The sequence below is a fragment of the Brachyistius frenatus genome, unplaced genomic scaffold, assembly GCF_029030835.1.
Source record: "Brachyistius frenatus isolate BFR_SWC_R1_liver_20210118 unplaced genomic scaffold, ASM2903083v1 Contig_482, whole genome shotgun sequence".
Taxonomy (NCBI): Eukaryota; Metazoa; Chordata; class Actinopteri; family Embiotocidae; genus Brachyistius; species Brachyistius frenatus.
Genome location: NW_027211081.1, coordinates 81471 through 106488, shown reverse-complemented (window position 1 = coordinate 106488; position 25018 = coordinate 81471). Strand labels below are relative to the sequence as shown.

Here is a 25018-nt window from a genome sequence, read left to right as displayed (position 1 = left end):
ATCAGGTTTCATATCAGAATCAGGGTTCATGTCTGAATCAGGTTTCATGTCTGAATCAGGGTTCATATCAGAATCAGGTTTCATGTCTGAATCAGGTTTCATATCTGAATCAGGGTTCATATCAGAATCAGGGTTCATATCAGAATCAGGTTTCATATCAGAATCAGGGTTCATATCAGAATCAGGTTTCATATCAGAATCAGGTTTCATGTCTGAATCAGGGTTCATATCAGAATCAGGTTTCATATCAGAATCAGGGTTCATATCTGAATCAGGTTTCATATCAGAATCAGGGTTCATATCAGAATCAGGTTTCATATCAGAATCAGGTTTCATGTCTGAATCAGGGTTCATATCAGAATCAGGTTTCATATCAGAATCAGGGTTCATATCTGAATCAGGTTTCATGTCTGAATCAGGGTTCATATCAGAATCAGGTTTCATATCAGAATCAGGGTTCCGTATCAGAATCAGGTTTCATATCTGAATCAGGGTTCATATCAGAATCAGGTTTCATATCAGAATCAGGTTTCATATCAGAATCAGGGTTCATATCTCAATCAGGTTTCATGTCTGAATCAGGGTTCATATCTGAATCAGGGTTCATATCAGAATCAGGTTTCATATCAGAATCAGGGTTCATATCAGAATCAGGGTTCATGTCTGAATCAGGTTTCATATCAGAATCAGGTTTCATATCAGAATCAGGGTTCATGTCTGAATCAGGTTTCATGTCTGAATCAGGGTTCATATCTGAATCAGGGTTCATATCAGAATCAGGTTTCATATCAGAATCAGGGTTCATGTCTGAATCAGGTTTCATGTCTGAATCAGGGTTCATATCAGAATCAGGTTTCATGTCTGAATCAGGTTTCATATCTGAATCAGGGTTCATATCAGAATCAGGGTTCATATCAGAATCAGGTTTCATATCAGAATCAGGGTTCATATCAGAATCAGGTTTCATATCAGAATCAGGTTTCATGTCTGAATCAGGGTTCATATCAGAATCAGGTTTCATATCAGAATCAGGGTTCATATCTGAATCAGGTTTCATATCAGAATCAGGGTTCATATCAGAATCAGGTTTCATATCAGAATCAGGTTTCATGTCTGAATCAGGGTTCATATCAGAATCAGGTTTCATATCAGAATCAGGGTTCATATCTGAATCAGGTTTCATGTCTGAATCAGGGTTCATATCAGAATCAGGTTTCATATCAGAATCAGGGTTCCGTATCAGAATCAGGTTTCATATCTGAATCAGGGTTCATATCAGAATCAGGTTTCATATCAGAATCAGGTTTCATATCAGAATCAGGGTTCATATCTCAATCAGGTTTCATGTCTCAATCAGGTTTCATATCTCAATCACGTTTCATGTCTGAATCAGGGTTCATATCAGAATCAGGTTTCATGTCTCAATCAGGTTTCATGTCTGAATCAGGGTTCATATCAGAATCAGGGTTCATATCAGAATCAGGGTTCATATCAGAATCAGGGTTCATATCAGAATCAGGGTTCATATCAGAATCAGGGTTCATATCAGAATCAGGTTTCATGTCTGAATCAGGTTTCATATCTGAATCAGGGTTCATATCAGAATCAGGGTTCATATCAGAATCAGGGTTCATATCAGAATCAGGTTTCATATCAGAATCAGGTTTCATGTCTGAATCAGGGTTCATATCAGAATCAGGTTTCATATCAGAATCAGGGTTCATATCTGAATCAGGTTTCATATCAGAATCAGGGTTCATATCAGAATCAGGTTTCATATCAGAATCAGGTTTCATGTCTGAATCAGGGTTCATATCAGAATCAGGTTTCATATCAGAATCAGGGTTCATATCTGAATCAGGTTTCATGTCTGAATCAGGGTTCATATCAGAATCAGGTTTCATATCAGAATCAGGGTTCCGTATCAGAATCAGGTTTCATATCTGAATCAGGGTTCATATCAGAATCAGGTTTCATATCAGAATCAGGTTTCATATCAGAATCAGGGTTCATATCTCAATCAGGTTTCATGTCTCAATCAGGTTTCATATCTCAATCACGTTTCATGTCTGAATCAGGGTTCATATCAGAATCAGGGTTCATATCAGAATCAGGTTTCATGTCTCAATCAGGTTTCATGTCTGAATCAGGGTTCATATCAGAATCAGGGTTCATATCAGAATCAGGGTTCATATCAGAATCAGGGTTCATATCTGAATCAGGGTTCATATCAGAATCAGGGTTCATATCAGAATCAGGGTTCATATCTGAATCAGCATTTGTAGAAATAATGACCAAAGAAGCGTGAAATTAGCCGTGACTGCTCTAAAGTCTCGGTCACAGACTCTAAACCTGAATTTACAACCAAGTGGAGGTGCACAAGTGAAATGTTCTCCCAGACGAACTACAAAATGCTGAAAAGGTTATTTTGGAAATTTTGCCAAATGTCTTCAAGCTGTAAGAACTCATAATCTTGAAAAAAAAAAAAAAAAAGGTTTTACGCAAACTTAAAAAGCAATATATTAAAAATGTATGTCCAACATTTTCTTAAAGCTAATTTACGTGGAAATATTGGAATTTCCACATTAAATTCAATTAATGCCTTTTATAAACCAACTAATGACAGCATAGTTTAATCTAGTGATTGATAAGATCTTCTGCTGAATGTTTTATTGTTCAGAGACCAACACCTGAACTCCTCCTGTGTACTCACACTGTCATGTTTGAAAGCAGCCACGTCAGTGAGGTGTTAGTCTTAAAAAAAACACAACATACATTAAACATGAAGTATATTTTATTATTCAGTGTATTGCATTATTAAGGTATTCTTTAAGGATATTACGGATATTTTTTTGTATAAACACAAAAATGTTACGATAATATATTCCCCCACTGCACGAAAAAGGTTTTATATAGAGAAAAAAAGAGATTATACACACAATGCTGTAGATGTATATAAAGGTACCTGATATAGAATTAAAAATAAAATGAAGGTATGTATACATGTTCATGAAAAGAATGACTAAAACACGATCAAAGTATACTCTATAATAAAATAGGAAGGTTACACATTGGAAGACATTTAGACTGCATCAGTCAACATTCAGAACCAGTTTCCTTCATTTTTACAGTTTTCTACATTGAAGTTAAACACAAGACATCAAGACTATAAAAAAAAATACAGATGGGACTGTGTAGTAAACATAAGAGTGTAAACATATCAAAATGTCTAATGTTTTAGATTCTTCAGAGGAACCACTGATGACAGATTTGCACATTATGTTGACCAGCTTCATGAAGTTGCTCCTGTTTTCAGTTTGCTGGTAGAACCTCACTCTGCTGTTACATCATATGGACATCAGGCTGGTAGTTGTTCAGTAATCCTGCTGACACACGTCATCACCTCCTTGGTGGAGGTCACAGAGAACGTGTCTAGTGTAGAAACTTCAACACAAACAGTCTGCAGCTGCTTTTCCACGGACTTGGAATATCTCTTGGTTTTCTGGGACTTTCCTGATGAGCTCTAAGACTTGTTGAGTTCTTTTGGAGTTGTTGTTGAACAGGTGGTATCGATTCCCGCTCTGCTCGATGATGTTCTTCAGGTGAACGTTGCTGCCGATGAACTGCTGAGCAGAACCTTTCAGATCTTCCGCGTGCGTCAGCAGGACGGCGGCGAGTTCCTGAAGCTGCAGCCGAGCTTCTTCTCCAGCTTCTGTAATAGTCCTCTCTCCCCGTCTGTAAAGCGGCTCAGCTGCATCACCAGCAGCACCACCAGCAGCACCACGCACCGGCCCGACCTGTCGTCCTTCTTAAACTCCTGCACATCCGCCTCCACATTTCCGAGGTGCTCGTGAAGGAAGTCCGGAGTGTCGACCACTCTCACCTCAGTCCCGAACAGCTTCTTCACCGTTTTGGCTTCACACTGCTGGGTCACCGGCACGGAGCTCCACTCCGATTTAAAACCTTGTTTTGACTGCAGCTTGGAGTTTCCCGCAGCCCGGATGGTGTGAGCAGACGCACTGTTCCCGGTTCCAGTGAGTCCCAGCAGAATGATGTTAAACACCTGGTCTGTCGCTCCGTTATCACTGTGACCTGGAGACCGTTGGAGACAATAGTTCAGGGTTTGTAAAACGCTTTTATTGATGATTCCCTGTGAAATATGTTTTATTTGCAAAGGGATAAAACAAAACACAGATATGAGCGATTGAATTGGCACATTATTAAAATCTGACCTGCTGTATCTGTCCGGTGAAGCCGACCAGATTCAACAGGTGCTTCTACAGGTGCAGCCGCTGCATGTCGGCGGGAGGACGGACCTGCAAGCTCTGCATCTGAGAAGATGTTCATCAGAAAGATCAACAACGTGCAGAATCCTTCCGAAAAGCTTCTTAATCTCATCACCACAGTTTTACTGCTGACATCTGTGCAATTTTTTAACTTCTCACTGTCAAAATAGAAGGAAACCTGCAGCGAGTGATAAAAGTCTGAGTCCATGAAAAATCTAGAAAGGTCAGAAAAGTTCATGAAACTTAAACTGTGATTGTGTAAAAAGCTTGAATGACATAAAGAGATTAATTGATATGTGAAGGTGCTTTTTTTTAGGATAATTTTAAAGTTTGAATGAAGTTTCTTTTGGGTAAATTTATGAATGAAAAGGTTGAAGATGTTTGGTGGGATTTATGACATTTACTCAAATTATGACTGAAGTTGAAACAAAAGTGATTAAAATGATTTAAAAAATGAAGACAACCAAAAAATGTTTGAAGGTTTCCTAACTTTTGGACATTTATTAATGACTATTAATATGTTAAAAACTACGTGAAAATCTGTCATGAAGACTGGTCATACAGAACATTTCTCTGTGGGAAATAATGTCTAAAAAACATTTAATATTTTAGATAGGACTAAATATATATATTACAAAAATGGAATAGATGCAACAATGTCATAAGTGAGCTGAAGATTTTAATGTTTGAATGGAGTTTTTATTTTAAAGTGTGTAAGGTATATGAAAAATAAATAATACTGGAATAATATTAACCTGGACGTCACGTTTTCAGGGGTCAGGACTCAAATGCACGACTCGACAAGTGAAGTAAAGCTCTTTACTGAAAATGGTGAGTTCAACAGACAGAAGCATGAACAGCAAAGATACAGAAATTATGAAGAATAAATTCCAACCAGATCCAAAGGGACAAAAACAACACTTATGGAACTGGAAGATTTACTGAAATAAACCAGTAACACAACAACGATCTGACGGAGGAGGTCGGGAGTACGCAGACTTTCTCCACACGAGGTCAGAGGATGACTGAACGCAGCTGAAACAATCAGACACAGGTGGGAAGACGGGGACAGGAAGTAAAGACAACAGAAGGGAGACAAGAAGGTGAGATGTGAACGTGAAAGACTGGACGGACTGATAAAACTAAACAATGTGAACACAAAAAAACATGAGGAAACTGATATGAAAAAAAGACAAAACAAAACAACGATGAGCTGCGACACTGGAAGCAAAATGAATCGTTTGTGAACCTGAGAGGACGATCTCGAAGTATCCCACCAACTAAATGTTCGTAGACGATCATAAATCCAAATCATTGGTCCCTAATTTCTGGTATTCCTCAAACTACTTGTTTGCTGTTAGAAAAAGTATAAAACATGTGGTATGACTGGTGTTTAATGCATCAGTAATATGACCTGACACTTACCTGCTCTCGTGTCGTACGGAGGAGGGCTGCTCCTTCTGAAACAGTGAACATCAGTATTTATTTTTAGAAAGCAGAAGTCACATCCTGCTTTAAATTTGCTTTTGTTGAAACAAGTATTTGAACCGTTTTCTGCTATTTTACTGGACATTACATTCTAAGATTACACTGTGCACTAATCACTTTATTAGGAACCCCTGTACACCTGCTTCATCCAATCAGACAGGCTGGTCTGAGTAGTTCAGAAACTCCCGATCACCGACTTCACCACACCGACCTCAGAAATGAAGTACGAGCTCAACGTTTGATATGTGTTAACAGTAAATGTGGTGTTGCTCTATCTATGATCAGCCGGGACACCTGCTATTTATTTGTCATTTTCTGACACACTTTAAGAGTAGCCCAAAGCTTGAGGTGAAATCGTAATTATTAACAGTAGTGTAAATTATTCTAGTTAAATGCAAAATTGCCAACAATTTTGTTAAAAATGCATTAAAAGGATTCAGGGCCGCTTGGTCTGTTCGACTGTAAAGACAAGGTTAACTTCAGTTTGGTGTACCTACACTAAATCTAAAACAGTTTTCTCACTTAGGTCGGAAAAAAAACATGCTCAAAAAAGAAAATACTCAAAACCAGTGGCAACCATCAGTGATGTCATCAACCATCGGTGATGTCATCGTTGGTTTGTGAACGTTATGAATCCTCCAGTTCAGATTCTGTCCGTCACCATCTTGCTAGTTCGGAGCGGTTTGGAGCAGGAAGTGACCATATTTGGACGAGCTGGGGGAGGAGCCAGCAGTGGATCTGACTGATCTGATTGGACACCTGACAATACTACGTCCCACCCACCGATAGCTGTAACCTGACTGCACCACAGACCTGTCAATCAAACAGACACGCCCCCAAAAACAGGTCTTCTTGAATCTTCTTTTCTAATGAATGAGGGATTATTTTCAGATGGACCTCCAGAAAACTAAGAAGAAGGAGTGACTTTAGCTAACAACACCGAGATAACTGATGGACACATTTTATTCACTTTGGATTTGATGAGAGAAGTTGAATGGGAGTCTATGGAGCCGGAGGCTTTTTGGAGCCGACCTCTAGTGGCACTCGCTGGTATTGCAGCTGAAGACACTTCTGGATCGGAACCATTTTACAGACCTGAAGCTACAAACACTTTTATATAAAGTCAATGATTAGCCCTGAATCGGGGCGGGACTTCTGCTGTCCGTATCTACGTGGTAAGAACAGTTATAAAAGGATAAAGTTTCTACCTTTTCGTGTCCAAAGCATCCCGTCTTCTTAAGACCACGCATTCGCTGTAATCGTTGAACTTGTACACAAACAGCTGATGATTCAAACACCACTTCGTACATTCGCTGCTCAGATTTTCATTGCCGATTGCCAACTGGATGTTGAGCTCTTCCTTCAGATGACTGAGATCTGACATGTTGGGGAACATGACATCTAAATTAAACATGACTTCTTCTCCAAAGATAGTTTTGAGTTTTTTGATTTGAGCCTCGACTTCTTCCTTTGAGCTGTTCTCTTGATCTACTGCCAGTATGAAGAGATGAGGGACGGGATAAGAACGTGCCATGCAGTCAATGATCTGCTGGTCCGGGTGGAGACATTCTTCGGCAAAGATATCAACGGCGATGATTTTGAACGTCTTGCTGTCTTCCAGCTTTACAATGATGTCCTTTAACTGGGCTTTCTTTCCAAACAGAACAATGGTAAACTTGCTTTCACAGTTTTTCATATTTTCTGTAAAAACAGAAAACATAATGTTTGTAACAGTTTATATCAACAATTGGTAAATGATGTCTTTGTTTTCTGACTCCTGGGATAGTAAATGTAGACCTGTTAATGATCTGCTTCAGTTTCTATTTCCTCATATCTACATGTCAAAGAGAATTATAGCTGATGTGAAGAATTTTTTTCTTGTTCTCGTGATTAAGAAGTGAACAAGTGTTTTACAGACAATATTTGACCTTTATTTTGGTCTATCACACATTTTTCCTTGAGAAATACATGTTCTACCTTTAACTGCACCATGTAGTCATGTTTTAATGGGCAGTCCTTCCTTTTGTTATTATCCGCTCCACAAGAATGTCACACCGATGTAGATGCACTACTTTGGTTATGTAATAAACCTTCGGCCGACAGCTACAACTCATTGACACAGGTGGGGACAGAAGCTTTCATCAAACTGCTGTTTAAAGCAATCATCAGTATTTAATATGTAATAATGTTACGCTGTAAAGATCTGATCTCCACTGAAAACACAGTGAAACATTTGAAAACACATTTAGTCCTTTAAATTCAAAATACAGGTGTAGTTGTCAAAAGCAGAAAAGATAATATCATCACTGAAATAACTGACATTGCAGTTGGTAACTGGAAAATACTAAATAAATAATACATAAATAATCTTTAGAAAAGAGTAAGAAGAGCCTCATATTGATCCTTGTGGGACATCTTTATATTTCATATGTTGATGTAATATAATGTGAGGTAATATTGCTTACAGCTTGAAAAATAGGACACATTTCAGGAAGATATTCTGATAAAGTGATATCAATGGGGTTTTTAATTTTACTGTTTCATCAGACATTTTCAAATATAAATGTTTGTCAACAATAAAACACAAAGTTTAACAAAGCTGATGCCCAAAAAATTTAACCAACATAAAAGCATGTAATGGATTATGAATATAGATAATAAATGTTATTGATCTTGATTTGAAGTAATCAAAGACAATAAGAGAGAAGAAGTGAAATCACTTACGTGTTGGATTTCTGTTATAATAATCCATCTTCCCTGTTTCTTTAAGAGCAGACAGCAGGTTTCCTTGAGTTTCAGGATCAACTATGAAAAGTGTCAAAGTGAATCTCTGTGATATAGATAGAGAAGTCGGATCCACCCAGGAGGCGGAGGGTTAAAATGCCCCGGTAAAACAAAATGAAAGTATGCGTCTCTTTATTATTCACAAAAGGTGAGCAGAGATGGGAAACAACTCGTCAATCCCTCGAGGTAAACCTCTTTCTCAGCTTTATTAATTCTTAAATATTTGTGATCATTTCTGATCCGATAAGTAATATGTGGGCTGATACAGATATGATAAAAATATGCAAGCATTTTGCACAAAAGCTTAACGTGTTCAGAAAGGAAACGTACGCAGCCTCTCTAAATACATTTTAGCTAAGCGAAGAGGAACTGACAGGTTACTGAGATTTGCTGTTATATAAAGAATGTTCAAATGAAATGAAATCAATGAATCCAATACAAACATAGAAATAAGTCAATATTTACATTTTGAAATAATCTGTCAGCTGTCAGTCAAAACGACTGACATTGCAGTTGGTAACTGACGAATGTCAGTGAACATTATTGGATACTTGTAGGTACATTTAGTAGGTAAGATATCTTACCTCCAGAATAAATGATTTCAAATGTAAATTCAAATTTACAGAGTAATTATCAATAAAACAGTTGTTTCAGAATCACTTGGACCTTCGAATCGATTTTGAAAATACAAAAACAGAGAATTTTTTTCTTGAAGTTGCTGCCCTTCCCTCCCTATAGCTAATTTTTGTGGCATTTATTTATTTCATGATGTACATCAGAACTAAAGTTATTTATTCAGCTGTCATTCATTTCAGTTTGAATGAGTCGGCCTGCTAGTTTTAAGAATGTGGGGAACTCCTGATATTTTAACATCAGCACACATGAAGCCTGAACCAACTGTTTGTGTCCCAGCAGCATCTTCCTCCTCTTCTTCAAACCACTGCTCCGTCACCTCTTCATATTCTGGATTGTTATTCATTTTCGGACGTTTAACAATTTTATGATGTTGCTGTTTTCAAACTGAGCTTTGTCCCATCATGTGACTGTGCTATTATTAACTAGACAGGCGGAAGGAAAAGTAGTTCCTGGCTGACTCAGACTGATTCTGGTGTAATTACTTTCTTTTCCTGTTGATGATAAAAATACACATTTACTCCAAATTACTATGTTTAATTAAAACATTTTTTAAATGAAATTTGGTACTAGAAGAGAAATGTTTGGAATTGGAATTATCGATACTTGAGCATCACTCCTCGCACCACTGTTCAATATACAGCAGTCAACACTTGTTAGATATCACCGAGCACCAACCATCAGTGATGTCATCAACCATCAGTGATGTCATCGTTTGTTTGTGAACGTTATGAATCCTCCAGTTCAGATTCTGTCCGTCACCATCTTGCTATTTTGGAGCAGTTTGGACCAGGAAGTGACCATATTTGGACGAGCTGGGGGAGGAGCCAGCGGTGGATCTGACCGATCTGATCAGAAACCTGACGATACTACGTCCCGCCCACCGATAGCTGTAACCTGACTGCACCACAGGCCTGTCAATCAAACAGACACGCCCCCAAAACCAGGTCTTCTTGAATCTTCTTTTCTAATGAATGAGGGATTATTTTCAGATGGACCTCCAGAAAACTAAGAAGAAGGAGTGACTTTAGCTAACAACACCGAGATAACTGATGGACACATTTTATTCACTTTGGATTTGATGAGAGAAGTTGAATGGGAGTCTATGGAGCCGGAGGCTTTTTGGAGCCGACCTCTAGTGGCACTCAGTGGTATTGCAGCTGAAGACACTTCTGGATCAGAACCATTTTATAGACCTGAAGCTACGAACTCTTTTATAAACAGTCTGGTTTTATATCCAGTCTGTGGTCACCACAAGCACACTTAAAAACATTTCAAAATGTTATGAATTTATAAAGCAGATATCTTTTACTGTTTGCAGGTCCTCCTTTAAGGATTGTGATGATTGGGAAAACCGGAGTTGGGAAGAGTGCCGTCGGTAACACCCTCGTGGGTGAAAAGGTTTTCGAATCTTTGACGAGCGCGCAATCCGTGACGGAGACCTGCGAGAAAGAACGCGTCAAAAGTCGCAGAAAGATCCACGTGGTCGACACGCCCGGCATCCTGGACAAGTCCAAGAGCGCAGAGAGCATAAAGGAAGAGATCGTTAAATGCATCCAGGTGTCCACTCCCGGCCCTCACGTCTTCCTCCTGGTCATCCAGATCGGCAGGTTCACCAAAGAAGAAGAAAACTGCGTGGAAGCCCTGGAGAAGATCTTCGGACCGCAATCGTCCAGGTACATGATCGTTCTGTTCACGCGCGGCGACGAGCTGAAGGACAAAACCATCCAGGACTACTACTATTACTTAATAAAGTAAATACCTACCTACCTACCTACCTACGTGCTGGACGGCCACCCCAAACTCAGAGAGCTGATCAACAGGTGCGGGAACCGGTACCACGTCTTCAACAACGACGCTTCGACAGATATCAGCATGCTGTTCCGCCTTCTTATCAAACTTTATACGGGAAACAACTCGGCCGGGATGAAGAAACAGAAACTGTAAAAGAAGAGAGTGAACAGTATGTACGCATGTATGACCCATATCCTCCAACATACATCACATACCTTCACCTACTTACAGCACAGATATCCGTGTGATTGGCTGATATGCTGGCAGCATGTGGTGCTGCTGGTAAATATAGAGCCGCACAGTCTGTCCTCATCTCAGACATGCACGTGCTGTCACGCGAAATATAAAGATAAAATATCCCGCCCTCTGCTTTGGGTGAGCTAAAGGTCTTCAAATAGAAACTTCTAAGTAAAGGTGTTCAAAGGATGTATTTTATGAATGACTGACAATGCAGCGGTGAAGCACATGTTTATTATTGGTTTATTATTGGTATGTCGAACATTTGTCATGAGGTATTTAATAAACTCAGTGAATGCTGCTACAAACAGCTGAAGCACAAATACAACTTCTGTGTCTGTTAATGTTTTAAAACCAACTCACGGTGCCAAATTTGTTTCTGAAACGTATATGAATTTAGATTTAGTAAAAACACAAATTTTGAAAAACAAGATCTCATAAATTTGACTTACATACATTTTTTACTCCCCCAAAAAAATTGATTTGCCTTTTTAGGAATTGGATTTACTTTTCCATTATTTAAATTTAATATCTAAACTTAGATTTGTGAAATCAAATTGTGTACATTATCCCATAATTTTGACTCATAATCAAAGTCAAAGTCAACTTTATTTTTAATTTCACCATATATATAAGACATGCGGAGATGGAAATGCAGGTCCATATAGTGCAATGATTGCACCTGAGTCTATTTTTATAAAGTGGATTAGTTACTCATAATTAGTCAACTTCATTTTGACATTACTTTCTCTTTTCCACCCTGGAAGACTCTGGGACCGGTCGGCATCTCTTATAAATACTCAGGAGCCCTTCGGTACCATCGTGGTCTGAATGGATGCAGCAACTCTGAGACCTGTTGGAGGAAGTGACGCCTTGATTTGTGTGGAACTTAAGGGCACTTCAGCCTTCAATGTTTGACTTCCAAAGACTTCATTTGGAAACCCCGGTCCTGATCCCGACCTCTCAACCTCCACGCCACTGCTGAATCGCAAAGTTTGCCCAGTTGAAGTTTTTCCATCCTCCTGCTGTGATGACTGACTTTTTTGTTGTCATGTGACTCCATCTTTATTCAGCAGACATGAAGCTGTGCTCGTGAAGATGACAGTGTGGAAGACTTCTTATTAGTTTTCTGGAGGTCCATCTGAAAATAATCCCTCATTCATTAGAAAAGAAGATTCAAGAAGACCTGTTTTTGGGGGCGTGTCTGTTTGATTGACAGGCCTGTGGTGCAGTCAGGTTACAGCTATCGGTGGGCAGCACGTAGTATGGTCAGGTTTCCAATCAGATCGGTCAGATCCACCGCTGGCTCCTCCCCCAGCTCGTCCAAATATGGTCACTTCCTGCTCCAAACCGCTCCGAACTAGCAAAGATGGTGACGGACAGAATCTGAACTGGAGGATTCATAACAAACCAACGATGACATCACTGATGGTTGATGACATCACTGATCGCTGCTGCTTAGTTCCAGTAATGGTGACGGTGGTGGAGTTTCAGGACACAACATTCGGTTTAAGGTAGTCAGTACTGATTGGTTAAAGGCTTCAATAGTTTCAACAACTCCTCATCGGAGTGAGTCCAGACATAAAGCCATACATGACCACCGAGGCACCGCCAGCTGGAGGTGGCAAAGAGGAGGAGGACATTTTCTAACTGGTCATAATCTGCATTTAATGGTCTGTCGCTGACATCTTACGCGTTAAAACACTCTTCAGTAAACACATGAACTGATGGAGGGATGAACCTGACTCAACCTGACACTTCCTGCTTTTACAAAGCTGCGCTTCATTTGCTTTTAGTCACTTATGTTCCAGGCAAACATTATGATCCATAAATCGTAATTGGGATACGTTCACAGGGTCCTCAGCTGCAGTCGTGTAGTCAGAGAGTTGGTGTGTTTAACAAGAGAGTCTGAAATGATGAAATACCGCAAGGTTTAAATCCAGATGTTTGTTCAAAATCATCCCACTGAACTCCAGTAAATTTTTATTGTGACACGCTGAGCAGCAAAATCTATAAAAACAGTGAGTCGTAGGATTTTAACCACATTTACAGTCAAACTTTACCTTCAGATGAAATAAAATATAAAATCTGAGCGTGGTAGGTTTATGCACAGTCACTGTGTGTGTGTGTGTGTGTGTGTGTGTGTGTGTGTGTGTGTGTGTGTGTGTGTGTGTGTGTGTGTGTGTGTGTGTGTGTGTGTGTGTGTGTGTGTGTGTGTGTGTGTGTGTGTGTGTGTTGTATTTTTAGACAGGCCAGCCCCCTCACATATCTGACAGCAGGTTAATGGCCCTCAGTGACAGTATATCGGAGCAGAGCTGTCTGCAGGTCCTCCACACACATCCAAAGGATTATCACCATTACAAGGTACAACACCGCTGCCTCTGCAGGGTTCAGGGTGTGATCGATGTTATCAGTATCCAGAAAAGAGACCAAAAGGAGGATATCATAATTATTTTATGTATTTTTTTTCTCTGTGTGTGTTTGAGGCAGTTTGAAGATGTCTGGCGAGAAGAGCCCGGAGGTGGCCGGCTGCGACGCCTCCATCATGACAAACTTGTGGGCGATCAGGGAGCGAGAGTACATGCAGAAGATACAGCAGGAGGACGAGCGGATGGAGAGGAGCGCTCTGCCCTCGTAAGGACCAAACCTGTTCATGTCTGTGTGTGCACGACCCGTCTGCGGGCCCTCAGAACTCTTCATAAACCAAAACTTTATGAGATCCCAATGAAAGATTTTGCCTTTATTGGACAGGATATTATTTATTTGAATTTAGGATTAAACCTTTCGAGCAGTAGAACATGATACCGAACCCAGATCTCTGCATCCTGACCTGCAAAGAGATAATTACAAGCTAATCAGAAGTGACCTCCATGTATCTGAACACATGTAATTCATGTCACTGTTTTCAGAAGGAAACTAACATTTGCAAAGCTGAATGTATAAAAACAGTGCAAAGTGCACAAAACGTCATGGTTCTTTTCCAAAAGTAAGAAAACTTCATTCAAACTCCTCTCGAAATGTGTAACTCTGCTTATATCTCATAATCCCTGAATTTTCATCATATATTCAGAAATAATTAAAAAGAAATCCACTCAAATAGGTGGAACGAATCCATCCTGATGGAAATCTGATCCATCGGCACACTGAAAGGTCAGAAGTTAACTCTGACACCAGAACCGAGACGGGAGAACGCATCACATATCACAACCTTTTGGGCAGCGAACATATTTAGTCGGAGGTGTAATGAACACCTGAACATGGTGACACAAATACTGTTTTTACAGTTGACACTGACCACTGAGGGAAAGAAGTTCAGGTTAAACCTGCCGTACATCAGAGATCAAGCTCAAGAGTCAAGTCCATAAACTTACAACCAAGGACATTTTAAAATAAGATACTACATTTTTTTTCATGTTTTCATGTTATTTGCATCTCTTTGACATTTATAAAAAGAAATTGTTTTTAGGTTGATTTGATTCAACTAAATAACAGTGAAACGCCCACTACTGATCTTCAGTCCTGCTCTATGCATCAAAGTTTATTTGTACTCAGTTTGACTTATTACGAAGACAAAGTTTTTATGTTGTCGTGATACAAAGACCAGAAAGATTTTCAGCTGTCTGATATTCTATTTTTCTTCTGGACCTTATAATACACATTATAAGCAAGTTCATTAGTATGACACGTCTATTCACTGAAGCAATTTAAAGAAACAACATCAAACATTATGCTGGAGTGCAAAACTTTGACATAAATAAATGTCCGTTAATTCAAGCAATTTCCAAAAGAGTTGTATTTTCAGTCCCAGACGGATTAACCACGTAACCATGCTTCATAAATGGAAACCGCATCCATACATGTGGTTAAAATACATACATATGACAGACACATACGTGAGATATAATAAAAATAAAAAAGAAAGGCTCTTGTTCTCCAAAAGTCAGATTAACATTCAGAATATAGATAAAGTGCATAAATCCTCTCCTCTGAAGAGTCGCACAGTAACAAGGAGACATAAAATCCTCCTGTCGATGTTCTGTGGAGTAACGAGTTAATGAAGAGCAGCTGCTCAGACTAACTTTTTACATCTGATTTTCCCACCCTGGCTGGGTGAATGTAAACCGATCAAGCTCTGTGGGGAAGAATGGAGACAAAAAGTTTCCGTCATGCAAATCTTCTTGACTTTTCAAAATGTAATCGGACTGAATGGATCAAATTCTAACAGTGAAAAAGTCATATTTTGAAGTTTGTGTTGACTTTTATTTCATCTACCCTTCATTTATGCACAATTTAGCAACGTGTAGGACATACGTGCGTGTTGAGAGTTGAGAGGGTATTTGTTATTTTTCTCTCTGGCAGAAAGGGGACAGAAGTTCCACACTGCAGATTTCAAATGCAAATTCAAGAACAGAATAACCCTAAGCCCCGCCCCCTTTTATGACTTCCTCCAATCCTCTTAGTCCCGCTCCCCTTTTTTATGGCGTTGATCGTAGCTGTCAATTAATTAATGACCTATTGATCTTAGTCCGGTGTTGTTTGATGTTGATTTTACAACATGTAATAAACTAGTTAATTACCCTGGGAAAGGAAGGAAGGATTTTATGATCCATTGATCTTAGCTGACCTCAACCCCCATACACACTTCCCTCCGATCACGTGACCCAAGAGGTGGAGTTTAAAATGAACCAATGAGAGTGGAGTAGGTCGGCTTTATAGGGAGTGAATGGATTCATACGGTCAAAATGAAGTCGTCGCTCTAAGCACCGCCATGACAACAGGTAACTAAAAAGTTAAACCATCCAAGTCTCTGATTATCTAATCTATTGTCCCAGAATCAAACAATGTCCACACAAACACTGTTTAGCAAACATTTAGGGTATCGTGTCAGACAGTCAGCCTTCAACCACAGAGCACACAGAAAAGTTGTATTTTCTGCACAACACAATCAGACTTCTTTTGTCATCTCCACTCAAACATTGAAGCACTGAGGTTTAGATGATGAGGAGAGAGAAAGTTATTCAGGATATGAGGATCCAGAGTTGTGCTGCCGGTACCGACCTGTACTGAGCCGGCTGAAGCAGAAGAAACAAGCACGGGATAATTCTTTTACTTTTGATATCAGTGTTACTCACCTTCGACCACCAACATGAAACGGGAGGTTCAGTTCATATTATATCTTCAGGATCCCTCTGCAGGTCACTCACATGGTTGAAGACAATCTTTTTTCAAAAAGTGACCTTTTTGAATGACAAAACATCTTTATATAATCAGATCAAATGTAGTAATGCTCACTTTTTTTTTTTCCAACGTTTATCTTTTTCAAAATATTAAGCATTTTTGAACATGTTTTTAACATTTGAGTGAATGAGGAGATTCTTCAACTCCTCTAAAACTTTCTGTCGTTGTCACAACAGCAGCCAGACATCATCTCTCTGATTCCTCATGTTTCCCGTGTTTCTTTGTCTGACTGATTATTTGTGTAACGTGTCCGAGCCGTCCTCTCCTGAGTGGCAGCTCCACCTCACCTGCTCCTGATCACAGGTGACAAAACTGCACTCAGTGAACTCATCAGCCTCCTGATGAAATGATCTGGTCCTTCAACTACTCTGTGCCAAATGAAGTCATGCCAGGTGGAAGTTTCAGTCTTTGTGTACCTTTTGCATAGCTTGTTTTTTTGTTGTTTCTTCCTGGATTGAAACCTGTTCAGTCATCAGCTCATGTCTGCCTCGCCTCATATGCGTCTTTTGTTAAGTTTGATTATGAAATGAATTTCTTTTTGTTAAACCTCTGGTGTGCTCCGTCTTTGCTGTGGCCAAGAACCGGTTCATAACACAAAATACACTAAAATAATATAAAATACTCGTCAGAACATTTCAATATTTTAGTTTTTGTCATAAACAGCAACATAATTCTTCATAATGCTTGTAGGTAAGATTGGAGGGATATAATTTATGTTGTTATTTTTTGGACACCTGGTAGCAGTAATTGGATGCACATGGGTGTTTGGGTTAGTGTATATCCAGGGCACAGGAAACAGGAGAGGTGCACAGGAAGAGCTACCACTTCAGAGCACAACCACCAGACCAGAACTACACAACCCAACACATTTCATGGTATGATTTTTATTCATCTTGTACAACTACATCTCTTCAATAAACTGCAATCAAACATCAACAGACTAGTTCTCATCTCAATGATCTGCGTAAGAACTTCAACCCTTCATGTGACTAATGGAAAAAGGGCACTGGAAGGAAAGGATTAGCATTACAACCACTGTTAGTCTAAATGACAAAGAAGTTTTGGAAATGAAATCCCTTCCTCTAAATTATATCCCTCCAATCTTACCTACAAGCATTATGAAGAATTATGTTGCTGTTTATGACAAAAACTAAAATATTGAAATGTTCTGACGAGTATTTTATATTATTTTAGTGTATTTTGTGTTATGAACCGGTTCTTGGCCACAGCAAAGACGGAGCACACCAGAGGTTTAACAAAAAGAAATTCATTTCATAATCAAACTTAACAAAAGACGCATATGAGGCGAGGCAGACATGAGCTGATGACTGAACAGGTTTCAATCCAGGAAGAAACAACAAAAAAACAAGCTATGCAAAAGGTACACAAAGACTGAAACTTCCACCTGGCATGACTTCATTTGGCACAGAGTAGTTGAAGGACCAGATCATTTCATCAGGAGGCTGATGAGTTCACTGAGTGCAGTTTTGTCACCTGTGATCAGGAGCAGGTGAGGTGGAGCTGCCACTCAGGAGAGGACGGCTCGGACACGTTACACAAATAATCAGTCAGACAAAGAAACACGGGAAACATGAGGAATCAGAGAGATGATGTCTGGCTGCTGTTGTGACAACGACAGAAAGTTTTAGAGGAGTTGAAGAATCTCCTCATTCACTCAAATGTTAAAAACATGTTCAAAAATGCTTAATATTTTGAAAAAGATAAACGTTGGAAAAAAAAAGTGAGCATTACTACATTTGATCTGATTATATAAAGATGTTTTGTCATTCAAAAAGGTCACTTTTTGAAAAAAGATTGTCTTCAACCATGTGAGTGACCTGCAGAGGGATCCTGAAGATATAATATGAACTGAACCTCCCGTTTCATGTTGGTGGTCGAAGGTGAGTAACACTGATATCAAAAGTAAAAGAATTATCCCGTGCTTGTTTCTTCTGCTTCAGCCGGCTCAGTACTGTTATGTGGTGGGTGTTTTTCCAGGACCCAAATGCAAGCTCACAGACTCGAGGTATAAGTTCCAAAGTACAGTCTTTATTGTAAAAAACAACAAACCAAAAGGTGGCACCTATCGTGTCCACTTGCTTCCAGTCGGGAGGGCAACTCGACCGACAGCTCCAGGGGGACACGGCTGGCAGGGCAGCCGGCAGGCCAGCGGAAGGGACGGCGTCAACAATCCTCCGAGCCGGGAGGGCAACTCCACCGACTGGTGACTTTGACAGGGAATATCCGCAGGAGGCACAGAGGCCGGAGGAACGGGAACGGGAACAGGACTGACGGAGAGCTGACGGAGAGCTGACGGACGGGTGACTAACAAAAATGAACCGACAACCAGAGGAGTGCAGGGGCAGGGTACATATAGTCTGGGGAGGTGATCAGGGAGATGCAGCACACCTGCAGGTGGTGATCAGGGGTGAGTGGCTGCAGCTGCTGGGACTGGTGAGGGGCGTGGCCACGGGAGGTGAGGGGCGTGGCCACAGACAAAGACAGGGGACACAGGAGGAGAGGTGAAAGGGGGCAAAACGGAGGAAAAAACCGGACTCCTGACAAGTACAGGTCTGTACCGGCAGCACAACTCTGGATCCTCATATCCTGAATAACTTTCTCTCTCCTCATCATCTAAACCTCAGTGCTTCAATGTTTGAGTGGAGACGACAAAAGAAGTCTGATTGTGTTGTGCAGAAAATACAACTTTTCTGTGTGCTCTGTGGTTGAAGGCTGACTGTCTGACACGATACCCTAAATGTTTGCTAAACAGTGCTTGTGTGGACATTGTTTGATTCTGGGACAATAGATTAGATAATCAGAGACTTGGATGGTTTAACTTTTTAGTTACCTGTTGTCATGGCGGTGCTTAGAGCGACGACTTCATTTTGACCGTATGAATCCATTCGCTCCCTATAAAGCCGACCTACTCCACTCTCATTGGTTCATTTTAAACTCCACCTCTTGGGTCACGTGATCGGAGGGAAGTGTGTATGGGGGTTGAGGTCAGCTAAGATCAATGGATCATAAAATCCTTCCTTCCTTTCCCAGGGTAATTAACTAGTTTATTACATGTTGTAAAATCAACATCAAACAACACCGGACTAAGATCAATAGGTCATTAATTAATTGACAGCTACGATCAACGCCATAAAAAAGGGGAGCGGGACTAAGATCAAAGGGGTTACGTGATTGGAGGAAGTCATAAAAGGGGGCGGCGCTTGGGGGGGGGTCATAAATCACATGGCAGGTCATAAATCAGGTCGTAAATACCAGTTTGACAGAAGGTGTTGCATATCTCTCTCTCTCTCACACTATATAACTTATTTGATGTAGCTAAACTCTCAGTACAAGATCACACCAAGATTTCTCTGGTTCTTCATTTTCAGACTCAGGATAAGTGTAAACTTCCAGCTTTTTTCTTCTTCAATAACGTCTATTATCTCAGGTTTGCGGATATCGGTGGTAGGTAATGGTGTAAGAATGATAATGATGTTATTGTCGTGGTCCAAAAGAAGAGTGTAAATGACCTCCACACATCATGCTGCTCCTACTGGGGCAGGATTTACAAATTGGTTAGCTTAAATGTTAACCTATTTGATAACATAAACATTGGTTCATTATTTAGTCTTAACCCAATTTCAAATGTATCATCTGTCAGTGATTCATACTTTAAGTTGACAATTTAAACAAGTAATTTCCTGTGTTTTAGTAGCATTACTTCTGGATCAGTGGTAGCAGCACAACATATACCGTGTCAATATAAACAAGGTGGAGTTATTAAAGAGATGTCAGCGAGTATTTTAGCCAGAGTATCACTTCATCAGTCAGTAACATTACCTCACCCGACGCAAAGTGTCATCACAGGCCTAAATATAAACAGCAGTCATATATACATACTGCTGCCGTCACACCTCTGCGAATATAAATTAATCTTTACTTTACATTTAAGACGAATGAGATGATTCTTAAGTATTTTGTATTTCTTCTCTTGTATGTTTCAACAGCATTAACAAGGACTGGGCGAGTCGTTTGTCTGCCAAATTGGGAAGTTACAAAAGGGTGGAGAGGAAACCTAAACTGGCTGAGAGTCAGGCAGATAACAATATCTGGAAGAGCAAGCAACCCCAGGTTCCTCCTACTCTTCCTCGTGGATCAGGTTCAGATCCACTTGGCAGACCGGGAGTCCAGAACAGAGGCTTCTCCACTCCAGCGTCCAACAAAAAGGACAAAAAGGGCCAGGACAAGACTTCCAACAGGCTGCAGTTACTCGTCTCCATCACCCAAACCCAACCTTCAGCTTTGGTGTGGGGGAAGTCATGGAAGTACAACAAATCCTTACCATCACCAGCAGAAGGCCCCACAGCTACCTCAAGCTGGGGTCAGTGCTGGATGTTTGCAACCCAGCAGCCGTACTCTGAAGCAGGCGAGCCTTGGGTGAATGGGCCTAACTTCCTCGATCCTCACAGCCTTCATCTCTGGAGGAAACCGGGCTGCAGGGTGGTGGACTCACAGGACCTAGACTTGAGTCTTCCCCCTGAGGAGTGGCAGATATCCTGGAGAAAATCTGACAAAAACAATCAGGCGGATTCATCTGGAAATGGAAAGAATGTCCCGAAAGCTGAATTCTTTACTTTGCTGATGGAGACTCAGCACCGCAATGAAGCCTTGTACTCGTCAGAGTGGAGTGAGTCGTGGACATCCACCAAGCCAGCAGATCGGCAGGATCCCTCGACTGTTCCAGATGATGGTTTAATGAATGAGTGTGTATCTAATGCGCAAGATGAGGATAGAGAGATGAGCTCAGAGTGGGAAGAATGCTGGAAGCGTGTTAACCACCATTGCTGCAACAGATCCAAGTTGCCTCAAAAATCTCACAGTCTAGAGTGGGTCAATTCATGGAGAGCAGCCATGACGGTCCTCAACAACCACAAGAATTCAAATCCCTCCGTAGTAGGCAGCGAGAAGAAACGGTCCTCCATCCACGAAACACCCCAAGAGCATAAGTACAAAGATTTGTACTTGCAGCTCTGCAGTGAATTTGAGGCCCTCTCTGAGTGGAACAAGTCCTGGCAGGTGACCAAGAACAACTCCAAACCATGCGAAGAAATCGAGAAAGTCCTAAAGGCTGCACCACCAAAGATGGAGACCGGCGTGGAGGCTCAGCGGGTGGAGAAGAACCATCGGGTGAAATGTTCAACACCAGAGAGAGCAGATGCACGCTATGATGAACTGAAACATGATGTAATGTATATACCAAGGAGAAAATTCACCTATTCTAAGCTTCTTATTTTGAAAAACATAGAAAACACCTTGGCGTCTGAATGGAGGGACTCATGGAAGGTAATAAACCATCGAATGAGGGTGGAGAGAAGAAGAATGAGGTCTGACCCTTTGAAGCCTTTCAGAGAGTCGGAGAAGGGGGAGACCATGAGGCCAAGTGCCTCTGAGTGGAAGAACTCGTGGAAATATACCTGCCAGCCCTTGAACCAGGAGCCTGATCAGTGGCAGCAGAGTTGGTCCACCACAGCCCCAATCCTTGTGAATAGGGCATTGAACCAGAACCATTTTGTGCCTGTGGAACTCCCTAAGAATGGGCCAACCACAGAGCTGAGTTGGGGAGAATCATGGAGGTTCTCGAGGCACCAGCATCGATCAGAATCTGTACAAGGAAATTCACAAGTCAGCCAAAGAGGGTCAAGTGTGGCTTCTCACCTCCTCGAGAATCCGCGGTCACAAGAGACTCTCGTTGAGTCCATTTCTGACTGGCAGGCAGCCTGGATGGTGTCAGAAACTGAGTTCCGTCATGACAGACCATCCCTGACTCAGTGGAGGGAAGCCTGGATGTGGTCGGTCTACCACATTCAGCACTGGACTGAACAGGTGCCGAGAGTAAACCGGGTGGATGAAACGATGGAGATCCAACCCGTCAAAGAGAAGACTTCTCTGCAGAGCTCCAAAGCTAAAATGAGCCGCTCTTTTGACAATCACATATTCAGAGAAAGATACCCTGAGAAAGACTGGAGCACTTCATGGAGCACTGGGTCACTCCTCAACCATCAACCGGGTTATTCCGGATCTTCAGGAATAAATCAGCAAAGCGTAAGCAGCACTACTCAGCAGCAACACGGTGGTTCAAGTGAGTATGGATCGAAGTGGGGGAGATCGTTCAGGCTCGCCAACCCCATGCCGCACATTGAGCAACCATGGGTGGAGTCCTGTCCTAATCCAGGTACCTATTCAGCCATGTGGTCAAGAGGAAAGAAAATACAAAATGACATCAGAACCAACTTCTGCACCAACCCTGCAACCTTCAAGCTTTGGGGAAGCTCCCATCGGTTCCTGCAGGGTGCCGGTGCACAGAGCAAAGACAAAAGTAAGCAGAAAGTACCCAGTGATGTGAGAGTGATCGTAGCAGAGAAGACCAGGACAAGAAGGACTCTGTTCTCCATCATTGAGAAGGAAAAACAGTCAGAGAGGCGGTTGGCAGGATGTCACCTCTTGGGTAAAACACAACCACGTCCCGAGAAAGGTCCTGGTTCAGTAAAGATTCAGCTTAAAGACAAAACCGAAGACAAGTTCTTTGAAGAGTGGGCCGAATCGTGGAGGTTCTTGGTCCGACCTGTTAGTCTGAAAAAGCAGATGTCCCTCAAGTCCCCCTCAGGCTGGGATGAGTCATGGAAGTTCCTCATTCCATTGTACCATCCGATGAACGGCCCAAAAGCCAAATAGTTCGTTCAGTCATTTTTTAGCTCCATCAAATCAGACAGGTTTTTTTTTTTCAGAATTCAAACATCACAAACCTTGAACCATTAAAACATTAAACAAATTTGTGTAGCATTTCATGGCAATACACAAACAATTATAAGGTTTCCAACTTGCAGTTTTTGGCTCATCTCCCACTAGTTGATAATGTATTAGTAATGGTGAGGTATTACACAGATATAAGCTCGTAAAACACTTTTTTTTAGACAATGTGCAAACTTTTATTTTCCAAAGAACTAAACTGTTTTGCAAAAAGGGAAATCATCCAGTTTTGTCTGATATTCATCACATCCGTAGGAATCACCACTGTGTTCCCTTTTTATTATCATAAAAAGATCACGTTTTACATCACAACAAACTCTTTTAATCAGAACTCATTTTTATTATGGAAAGAAAAACATGAAGAGGAAAATTGTAAGTTGAATTTTGAAATGTAAAGAAGAAATTATTGTAATGTTGATGAGCTGGCAAATGCTGATTGAAGTACTTGTTTGCGTTTGTGGAAATGGATTTATTGCCAATCACTCTATTTTGAATAAAGGAGTAAAAAGATAAGTTTGTAGTGTTTATTTTTGTTCTGTACTACAAAAACAGTGTAACTCAAAATGTTACAGATTTACAGGAAGTGATTTACATAACTCTTCTTCCAGAAGGTCATAACTAAACCAGTTTTCCTGCAATTATCCATTGGTGTTTAATAGTTTTAAACTACTGACAACTTGTTGTCCAATATTGCATGCTTCTTTGTGGCAGTTTCTTGTTTAAAGTTTGGGAAAACATTCATATTTATCAGGAAAAAACACTGAAAACTCAAACTGCATGGTTTCAAAATGATTGAATCATAAATGTGAATGTGAATGAGTCTGTTTACACATTTCCTCCCCTGTCACTTGGATCCAAATCTGAAAGTTAAACCTGCAGATAAAATATGACTCAACTTGAAAATGGCACTTCTTCTTATAACACTCTCACCCATATTTATATATGACCTTTATTTAACCAGGTAGAATCAATTGAGAACCAATTCTCATTTACAATGATGACCTGTTATTTGATTTTGTTAGACCTGAAGTGCATGTTTTTGGATGATGGGAGGAAGCCGGAGAACCCGGAGAGAACCCACGCAAGCACAGGGAGAACATGCAAACTCCGCACAGAAAGGCCCAGGACCGGATTCGAACCCAGAACCTTTTTGCTGTGAGGCGACAGTGCTAACCACTGCACCACCGTGCCGCCCGGTATTTCAGTTCAGAGGGTTCAGACTAAAGGAAGAAACGATCCACTGTTTCCTTTTGGATGTGGTCTGTTTTTTTCACACTTATTTCACATAAAAAAACAAGAGGTGAAATGTTGCACACCAGTTTCATTTTCCCTCTCTGATCCTGGAAAATCCCTGCACCCATGTACTGATACATCAAACAACGACACATGTGTGTCTGATGATCTTGCTTGTACAGTAGCTACATTGCTAACACTGATTATGCAGATAGATGAGTTAAGAGTAGTTTGGATTGAATGAGTAATGGCTGCACGGAAGAGCAACACATTTGTTTATGGAGAAATTTCAATCCCAGACAGATTTTCATCAGTCCTGCTGGTAAATAGATATTACACCTATATAGATGGTTAAAATGTGTACATATGACAGGCATATATACATCTGACCGTTCAATAAGTGCACAATGATATTCACTCCCAAAAAGGGAAAATACAAAGAAAAAAAGACCTAAAAAAGAAAAAGTTAAAAATTCTTAAACAGAAGGAATGCTCTAGTTCTCATAAAAAAGACAGAT

The 25018-nt window shown here is 40.6% G+C and overlaps 2 protein-coding genes across 2 annotated transcripts; both read left to right on the top strand.

The window, feature by feature from the left end:
- Positions 1 to 8715: 8715 nt before the first annotated feature.
- Positions 8716 to 11258, top strand: LOC138614333 (GTPase IMAP family member 4-like). The gene is given in 2 exon segments (XM_069687704.1): positions 8716 to 8744; positions 10513 to 11258. Coding segments are annotated over 2 exon segments (654 nt in total). The 5' UTR covers position 8716; the 3' UTR covers positions 11139 to 11258.
- A 2291-nt stretch (positions 11259 to 13549) lies between these two features.
- LOC138614332 (uncharacterized) lies at positions 13550 to 23780 on the top strand. The gene is made up of 3 exons (XM_069687702.1): positions 13550 to 13586; positions 13709 to 13856; positions 20468 to 23780. The coding sequence occupies exons 2-3, from the start codon at positions 13720 to 13722 to the stop codon at positions 23190 to 23192; spliced, it is 2862 nt and encodes a 953-aa protein (XP_069543803.1). The 5' UTR covers positions 13550 to 13586; positions 13709 to 13719; the 3' UTR covers positions 23193 to 23780.
- The last annotated feature ends 1238 nt before the right edge of the window (positions 23781 to 25018 follow it).

Bases quoted from the DNA above. Each gene is read 5' to 3' on its own strand.
- LOC138614332 (XM_069687702.1), top strand. From the start codon at position 13,720: ATGTCTGGCGAGAAGAGCCCGGAGGTGGCCGGCTGCGACGCCTCCATC. The intron at 13,857-20,467 runs GTAAGGACCAAA...ATGTTTCAACAG, and splicing joins GAGAGGAGCGCTCTGCCCTC to CATTAACAAGGACTGGGCGA.